At 45.1% G+C, this 9,528-nt stretch overlaps 1 protein-coding gene across 1 annotated transcript; it reads right to left on the reverse strand.

Moving 5' to 3' along the window:
* Positions 1-304: 304 nt before the first annotated feature.
* Positions 305-9,193, reverse strand: LOC128746979 (F-box only protein 33). The gene is made up of 6 exons (XM_053844417.1): positions 8,600-9,193; positions 7,174-7,284; positions 6,743-6,903; positions 6,402-6,610; positions 6,036-6,333; positions 305-5,967 (listed from the first exon to the last, which is right to left on the reverse strand). The coding sequence occupies exons 1-6, from the start codon at positions 9,034-9,036 to the stop codon at positions 5,711-5,713; spliced, it is 1,473 nt and encodes a 490-aa protein (XP_053700392.1). The 5' UTR covers positions 9,037-9,193; the 3' UTR covers positions 305-5,710.
* Between the last annotated feature and the right edge of the window lie 335 nt (positions 9,194-9,528).

Raw genomic sequence — 9,528 nt, forward strand, 5'->3', positions numbered from 1 at the left:
TTTGTTATAAAATAAAATGAAATATTTATTTCAACATCATATTAATATTAGCGAGAAAACAGGATTTAAAAAAAAGAATAAAGAATAATACGATGCTGCTCCTGTGCCATGAGAAACGCGTCATTCTGAATGAGTGACGTACTTTATATATTTTGTTTGCATAGAGTTATGCATGATGTAACTGAACATTTGCAAGCTGATCTGATGATCAAGCGACACATATGTGAGTCGATCTACACATTTGAAGACTGAGTTACCAAGATACTTGCGGATTAGTGTAACTGTTGATGCAATTGAATTTCCCCACTGTGGATCTATTAGAGGCCATCTTCTTCTGTCGTGCCCACAAAGCACAACAATGTAGACTCCACCTGGGAAAAAAAACAAAGCAAAACTTGCACCACTCTAGAGTTCAGCCGCTTGGTTGTAACCAATGATGGTTCAACGCTGTTATTCGTATTTGCAGTGAGATGTATTTCGTAACGTATGGTCCGTTTTTAATCGCTACTTTTGATCCCTCACACAAGTATAACACGGCATGTAAAATAAAATAAAAGCATGAACAAGGCGATGATTTGACGCTTTTATTTACTGACTAAAAGAAGATAGGCAATCATACAACACTGACTCCACATTCAATAGTTTGACCTTAAAGTGAACAGAGGTCACTCTGGGGTTATGAGATCCATCTCTCGCATCACCATCCATTATGAATCTCATCAATGATAAAATCATTCCTTTCATAAGGTGAGATTGGTCCCACAACATTAAAAGAAAAAAAAAGAAAAAAAAACAACCACTCGTTCTTCGCAGACTTGACCGAAAACAACAGCTGAGTCAAGAACCAGGCTGCTTAGAGAGCAACAGTTTGTCAAAATGGTGATCCGAATTTCCGTCAAAACACAGATAAAAATGTTCCGCAGAGAGGAACGCCTTGGTCTTCTCAGTTGTTTTGGGTGAAGTCTGATTTCTGCTTTGTGCTCGCTTCTACACACAAGAATACACTGATCTGAATATTCAACACGAAGGGTAAATCATTTCTGAAACAAACACACATGGGATTTACAAAGTGGAACTTCATAATATATTTATTAAAACGAGCCCGCACATGTGTTGCATAAGAGTATACCACAGAAACAAATTGCTGATACCTATAACAATGCACTGTGAGAGCTGTAATATATCTATATCTATATATATATATCTATTTATATAGTCTTTATCTCTTCCTCTAAGGTTTTCTAAAGATGCAGCCAGGTACTGTCAGCACTGCTTGTGCCCTCTGGTGGCCACTAGTAAGACTGCTGTTATTGCAAACTGTCCTGATTTTAAACAAATGCACAACATTCGTACCACGATAAAACTGGGGCCGTCGATCCAGTCTCACAGAGACCAAGAGTGAGCCCGCCGTCACCGCTGCTGTCGCCGGGCTGGCTGACCGAAAATCAAGAAATCTTTAAAAGAAAATGATATCACTTCATAAATCATCATAAGGCCAAGTATTGTCATTGCAAGTTCTCCTGGTCTCTGTTTCTGCTGTGTGACAGTGCGGAGAAAAAAAACCCAACCCAAAACACAAGTGTGGATTATATGCATTCCTCTTGCATAGTTGTGAGGCTAAACTGGGCAGCAGGCCTGCCTGCCTACTTAGGAGGTTGGTCTATCCAGACTTGACAAGTAAGACTTTGTTTACCAGCAAGGTCGACATCAGTAGCGGATATATCGAAGGCCGACGCTGGCTGTTGAAGCCTTTCTCAAATCGCCACCGCAGAAAGCACGACAGTTGACGGTGGTTTTGGCGAGGCGTTGTTATCAGTGGCACAATTCCATAAGCAAGTCTATAAGGGAGCACAGGAACACACCTAACTGGAGAACCCGTTTGGAGACAGGTGTTTGGCCCCTGGAGGAGACTCGCTCGCACTGTTGCATGCAGTCGGAGCTGGGTTCCACGAGACTGCGACGGATTGTGTGACCAACGACCCTGTTGTCTGTTTCAAGCGAGCCCTCCACTCACGCTGAACCTCGCGTCTTAGGAACCACTGACGGGACATCCTGAGAGGCAACTAGACCAGCGAAAAAAGAAAAAAAAAGTTGTCACGTTTGTCTCCGAGGACTGAGGATGGTCTCATGCTTTGGTACGGAAACGGCTTGTTTGCATGCCTTGGCTGTAAATGTGCACGGAAACTAGCTCAGAAAACAAACGGTTTTCATCCACCCATGTGCCCAGTTACTGCTGGTATTGGTCTTGTGGATGACAAACAGAGCCCCCGGTGACTTCACTCACAAGACGCTTATGCCCTATTGGGTTTGTTTGTTCACTCTGCGGAACAGCAACGCTCAGGCTTTGAAGCCCTCAAACACCTCGGCTCAGACCAGCTGGTTTCATCTGGTGCGAGAAGCCCTAGCCGCCGCCTCCATCCCTTTCGCTAGCGGACCGATGAAAAGTAAAAAAATAGACTGCACGCTCGCTAACACTTTGCTATCCAGACAACCCACGTGGAATGTTGTTTGCAGCGTTAAGAAATCCTGCTTTAAACACTCGAGATGACACAACTAATGAGGTCAGGCGTGTCTGCCCTTGCAGTTCAAATACTTCCAGTGTCAGAACAGTTTCAAAGTTCAGTGCCAGGCTTCCTTCGGAACCGGGCCGGCTCAACTCTTGCGTACAAAAGAAGCTCCTTTTTTTTTTAACCTTACATTCGCTCAAAAATGGAGAAACAGGGGAGCGACATGGTGGTAAACAAATGTCACCGACATTCTCGATCTACGACGTAAACATGCACTATAGAACTGCACTGAACAGAAGAAGGCTTAAGTTGCTTCGTGACGCTCGATAACAAACCCTGAGTGTCGTTCACAGATAGCAGCATCGACGCACAGCTTGTACAGGGCGGCCGAACTTTGATATCCAACAACTCGACATACATTCGGTGTTCGAACAACGTGAGCGCATGTACAGCATCGGCTTTGGTCTGTTTTCGCTCCAGCTGGACAGCCGACATCGAGACACGTATTCCCGAGCTCAGCGAGTCAATTGTAGACATTTAAAACAGAATGGAGAGAGTGAAGAAGAAGTGGCAGAATGGAATCGGTCGAAGAGAGGAAGACCAGTTCGCTGACGTGTTTGTGGGCACTTAAGAATCGGTGTTCAGGTTGTTCCACTGGGTCTTTGGCAGATTTAACAGCAAAAACGGAAGGAAAACAGATCCAGTGACTCTAAACGTTCAACGAGCTACCTCCTCTCCTCCATTAGAAACCCATATTAACCTGAGAATGAACAACTTCCGTTTACTGGTTCGAGTAAAAGTCAAAAGGTCGAACAGGCCCGTCCCCTCCACACACACACACACACAAACAGAGCCGGCCTTTAACTTCCTCCTTGAGACATGGTTTCTATTTATACTACAGAACACACACAGGCACACTCCAAAACGATTTCAAAAAAAGTGCTCGCTAATCTACTTCTGTAAAGAGTGCACACATTATATACAGGATATCCATAAGTAGCACAAAGCATATGGGAGCGTGGGTTTGTAACAGGCACACGACAGACACAAGTGAAGACACCCAGGGATCACGCAGTTCGCTCTTTTCAAATGGCTGCCGTCGTGTTGACGTCAAGCTTGCTATCCTTCCGTTGTGCGAAATATAATCGTCTATCATTTCAAAATTTTAAAAAACAGGTTTGTATTTTATTAAGGGGATGAGGAATTAAAACCATGAGTAACATTCTAATCTCGCTGCGACCGTCAACTGACAACCATCGTACCAAAGTGCAAATATCCTGAGATTCAGACCAAGGACTCGAGCTGGCTAAATCTTCAAGGTGCCACAATATTGGAAACCACAGGAGTGGCTCGGGCCTCAGCTGGCCGAAGAAAGTGCCGGGCATGTGGTGCAATACTGAGAATAAAAGTCGGCTGACCGACTCTTCGAGTGGGCTTCTGTCCGGCGCCGTCGCCACACTGGTAAAACTTGAGGTTTCATTCAGCTACACTCGTAGCCTTCGCTCTACGTCCCTCATGTTTGCTGGCGTCGATAAAGAGCGCTTCAGACTGAAGCCTATCGCCACACAAACAGATGGAAAAAGTCCCAACATTCAGCTCAAACATTAACAGATGTTCACCTGCTCCACTCAACATCTCCTGGAGATGGAAAATATTTGCCATTTCTTTTCGTCACCTAATTCTTTGAAAACAAATGTATGATTAGGTTCGGTGGCAAGACAAAGAGCATCATGAACCAGAAACAAACAAGGGTCCAAGGCAACTGTGACTCAAGAGTAACGCTGAAATTAAACAGTATTTGATTGTTGTCACACACACACACACACACACACACACAGTCAGACACACAAGTTGACGCCACCGTTGTATCTGCCACGTGGATGTTAAAATCCAACCTGAGACTGAAAGAGAAAACTCATCGCCGCTGAGGAGAGGACGCCATATGGCCCCAAAACCTTGTGCTGTCATTTGATAGAAAATAAACTGAAGCCTGTTTTTAAAGGAGCAAAGTCAGGCTGATCTCCAGCTGTATTCCTGCCAAAGCTATCGACAAGCAGTCGAGTTACATTCAGAGCATCCGTCTGTCTTGGTAAGGAAATGTTTTTCTCATGAAGCACGCTGATTAAGTTTCTATTTTCCCCAACACGGTGGCAGAACACCGAAGCAATGACACACACACACGGATGTGTCGTTTCACTCTGTCCGTGTTGTGAACCTGATTTAGTTAAGATGGCTTCAGAGCGTAACATATTGGGAGCAAACGCGGCGGTATTATTCCAACACAGAGGAAAAACAAGGCGATCACCCCTGAAGCTGTGTGAGCAGTTAAGTGTGTCGTCCAAAAGTTTGGCAATGAGTGTCTACTGGAAGACAAGCCTTCCCTCAAGCAAAGGTTCTAAAAAGAAAAATACGTCGACAATAAGAACAGCAGGGAGCAAGCTTGTGGCAAACACCAAGATTCTCATCCCACAAGAGGCGAGTCCTCGCCGCCCTCCTCCTCCTCAACACCACCTCTATTTGGCTTAGAAATGGTTACAAATCCGACTCATGGCACCGACATGACTAGGTTTCGTTGACAGCCACGTTCAGCTACACAAATTCAAAGTTTCCACGAGTGCATGTGCTGCTCTTGTTCAACAAGAGGAGAAGCAGCGGTAGATTATTACACAGCAAGTGATGCTCTGAATGATTCAAACAGACTGATCGGAAACGCGACCGCTCACTACAGATCCTGAACAAGCAGCTAATATTTGCATTTAAATATACACACACACACACACAGGCAGGGAAACCACTACAGAGGAAGTAAAAAAAATAGATTGTAAGATGGAAGGATAAAATAGGTGTGATAATAAAATATAAAGAAAAATAACAAACTTTTAACTATGAAGATGCTTTAAGGGTTGGGGTAAGGACCCAAATTTTTGAGGGGACAAAAAAAAAAAAACCTGTCCAGACCTGACCACATAAGAGGGCAGAGGGAAGACCAATAAAATTGATGTTTACTATTAAAAGATTATTAATCCAATTTTCCACACACACAAATGCTGTGTCCAATCTGGTTCTGTTTGTTATAAAAAAAAAGAACACTAACTAAAAAAATAACATAAAAACAGAGGTGTTAAATGCCCATCTCGTGTGGGTAAGATCTAGACCAGGCGTGAGGTCTGGCCTGGAGTGTGATGGGCTAGGATGGCCGAGGTCTACATGCCCTTGCTGAAGGCGTGCAGCTCGCGGTGGAAGTGCTGAGTGGGTTCAGACAAAACCGGGATGGAATCCAAAGACGGGTGCCAGACTCGACCGAGGCCTCTGGAAACCTCTTTAACAAGGCTGTGGACGGGGTCGCCCTCAGACTGGTCGGGATCGAAGTCGATGCTCTCCTCGGACACGGTGAGGACACGAAGGCTGGAGCCTCGCAGTCGAGAGATGGCCACCAAGTTGTGGGACCAAACCACGTAACCTGTCAGGAGAACAGATAGGCCTGTTAGCTTGAGACGGCACATCCGTCGGACAAGAAGGTGAACGTACCGTGAATCACTAAGACAGCAAGCTGGGTGCACCTCCAAGACAAGAGGACCAGTGGATCCTCGTTGCGATTCACGCTGAGATCGGGGAAGTTCGGGTGGTCCCTCAGGAGCAGAAAGTGAGTCAGCGTCTTGTTGTATTGCAGAGAGATGAGCTCCAAGGTGCCGTCGGTCACTTGTGTGCTATAGCTGTCAAGGTGGAGCCGCTCGAGCGGTAGGCTTGGCTTTAAGACCCTGAGGAGCTCTGAGCTCTCGACCTCCAGGGCCATGATGTAGACCCGTAAGTTGGCACTCACACGAACCTGGAGGAAATTGCACAAATTAATAAACACTGAAAAGCGTTCACGCTGACCCAATAATTTAGCCTCACCAGCGCCTTCCAGTCATCGTCTGTGGCCGTCCCTTCCAATGGCTTGACTTCCAGGGCGGCGCCGTTGAGCAAGAGAGACAGGCGGTGCAGGGGAGTTCGGTGAGGGGATGCCAGGAGACCACAGAGCTCAGATGTCAGATCGGAAAAATCCAGAGCGAGAGAGTTGAGGGCAGAAAACCGCTCCAGCTCCGAAGAAGAGATAAGTGGCCCTGAGGGATTAAAAAAAGAAAGACGAGTCGGAATCATTTCAAGTCTTATGTTTGCAATACGTTTCATCTCCTGCTTCTTAGTCATTAATCAAATAATGGATTTCAGTATAGTTTGCGGTAAAACACACATACCTATTTGATGGTCCAACAAGCTGAGGTGAAGCAAGGTCTCAGCAGAGGGATTGGACAGACAGGCTAAAGAGCAGGGAGTCACCAGACCTAGCATGAAGCTGCAGGACAACCACCTCAGCTGCCGACTGATGGACAACACCTCCATGAACAGCTGCTGGATTCTACAGAAGCACAGTCGCATTGGTCCTCTTACCTTTTTCCACTGAGCAGCAACAACTTTTTCTCACAAATATATACCAAATTGCAGACTAGACTGTGGGATAGTAGTCAGGTAAACATCCTCCAGGACATAAGAGAATGGTCTAAAACTATACTGTCAGTATTTATGAAACAACACATACGTATACAACCAACAATCAAACCTGCCAAATGTTTTCTGCTCTCTAAAACTTAGACACAGACGCTGACCGACTATTGCTTGTCTGACTTACTCATTGATTTTTTTGTCTCCCTGATGAATCTGGTGAAGGTTGGAGCTGTCCAACAGTCCTTCCTGTTGGATGATGCTGGTGTCCCCGTACAAACTCAACTTCTGCAGGTTCCTGAAAACAGAACAAGGGAAGCCACCAAGTTGGACTTTTAAATAACCATCATATTTGATCACCAGACAAATGTGTTACAACGGTAATCTCTGATGCTTTGGGAGATGCCCTGCGATCTCTTGGCTGAGTCAACATTTGTTCAAGCCATTGAGTAAGTTGTGCTTCTGGTTCTAATAATATACCCCTAAAGAGGAAGGAGACTAAATGTGAAAGTTAAGAATGGCAAACTTTAAACTGGTGGTTTCAATAACAAACCATTCTGGAATAATATGCATTTGCAGCTTTGAGTTACTAGTCTAGCGGAACTACAGTGGTGCTTGTGTGGCACTTGACTTACTGTTGAACCTTTTATTAAAATATTCCCAATAGGACTGTAAAACAGTTTCACTATAAGCAACGGATGACTATTTTAATATTAACCGTCTATGGGTTGACAAACACGCCACTTGTCTGAATGCAGTGTTGTAATGTTGAAAGATCTTTTGAAACTTTACGTTTAAATTGCTCAACATGTGGTTTATTGTGTTGATGGTCCCGGAGCCTCAGCAGTTGGTGACTAATTCATAACTATAATAACTATAAACAACTATTAAACTAAATCCGACGCACAAATTGTACATTTATGTTTAATGCGGAATATAAAAGAAGAAGCTACATCAGAATTTTTAGTAAACATGAATCCCACCAGTCAAATATTCGACTGCTTTGTTCAGTTCTTGGTTCATGGAAACAAAAATGAATCATCTTTTAATCTGAAAACTCACAACATGACCATGTGATATTTAAAGGGAACATTACCAACCATGTCAAACAAAATTAAAAACAGAACTATAAAGTGTATCTAAATTCATCTGATGATTTTTATGGTGAAATGATGAGCTGTCATATGGGGGAACAATGGTATATTCTCCCCATAACAGAGGCAAAAATGAATATACAGTAGGTGTGCTGATTTCAGCAAGTCACAGTCAACAAAGCGACCTCTCGCCGCTACTGCATTGTGCTTTCTTTTGACCATCGAAACACACGAAAAGGGCCAAAAACAAAAGAATCGCCAACCAAGCATGCTGATGCATAACGGCTGGTGAATGTGACATATACATTGCAGTGAGTTATGTATGATTTTAAGATGACGTTTGTCGGCTAGCGCGACCGCAGAGGCTGGATTACGTAACAGCTAACGGCAGGGTTTGTTTATAGCTAAATGCTAGCTCGAGACTTGAACACGAATTGTCGCAGCTGTTGGGATGGGAAAGCGGTCAACTGTGACATTTCAATATGGCAAAGATAAGGTTGAGATGGAGTGGGTGCTGACCTGTTGGTGCGGATGCTTGAGAGCACACAGAGCATCTGGTCCAGGTAGGTGGACACGGCGTCCCTCCATCGCTCGGAGAGCTGCGGGTCGTGATGGGGACCTTGGTTCTGATCCACCCAGGTGGAGGACGGGTCGTTACAGAGTGGGCTGAGGTCCACCGGCGCTAGTTCCAGCTGCAGCTCTCGCACGAAAGAGCCGAACTTCCGCATCAGGAAGTCCAGTTTGGGGGTCTCGTCCGAGCTGGACTTGGCGCCGTTGCCACCGCCGCCGATTCGAAGTTTGAGCTCGGTCCACAGGGCCGGGTAGAAGAGACACTCGCGCCACCTCGAGCACACGGCCGAGGCCCGCAGCTTGTCCCGGTCAGACAGAAAGGAGAAGATGTGGACGATAAGCTCGCTCGGAAGGGCCATGGCTCCCACACCCCCGCATAGAGCCATGGCAAAGCTGAGGACGGTGCGACCAACACCCGGAGAGAACACAGCTACAAGCCCTAAAGGAATCGGTGCAGCGGCTAGCTCAGCTTCCTCCAGTCGATGACAACAATCCCTTTCCAGCTTTCCCTTCAATACTATCGGGCTGTACCATTCCACTCCACTGCTCGAGGGCCGCGGGCATTTAAGTACATAGTACAACATTTAGTCAAACCAAACTCGGAGAAATATCTATATTATCATTTATATAAATACCTCCGAAACAAAAAAATAACGATTAGGTAACAAAAAGAAAGGCGTCATTGAAGAAAAAATAATGGTATGGTCCACTGCTGGTATTTTTGCTATTCTCGCTATGGTCCATAGAGGGCAGCACATCTGCAGCAAACAACACGTGATTTTTTTATTTTGGAAGAAACGGACACACCCCCTTAACTTTACAGACTCCAAGCAAGTTTTTTCTCTTTCTTTCAAAAGATCTTAGAAAAACAATGTGCA

The sequence above is a fragment of the Synchiropus splendidus genome, chromosome 16 (assembly GCF_027744825.2).
Source record: "Synchiropus splendidus isolate RoL2022-P1 chromosome 16, RoL_Sspl_1.0, whole genome shotgun sequence".
Lineage (NCBI taxonomy): Eukaryota > Metazoa > Chordata > Actinopteri > Syngnathiformes > Callionymidae > Synchiropus > Synchiropus splendidus.

Coding starts and splice junctions, on each gene's coding strand:
- LOC128746979 (XM_053844417.1), bottom strand. CDS start 9,036: ATGGCTCTATGCGGGGGTGTGGGAGCCATGGCCCTTCCGAGCGAGCTT. Junction 6,904..7,173: donor GGAGACAAAAAAATCAATGA/GTAAGTCAGACA, acceptor GTGCTTCTGTAG/AATCCAGCAGCTGTTCATGG. Junction 6,611..6,742: donor CTTGTTGGACCATCAAATAG/GTATGTGTGTTT, acceptor TTAATCCCTCAG/GGCCACTTATCTCTTCTTCG.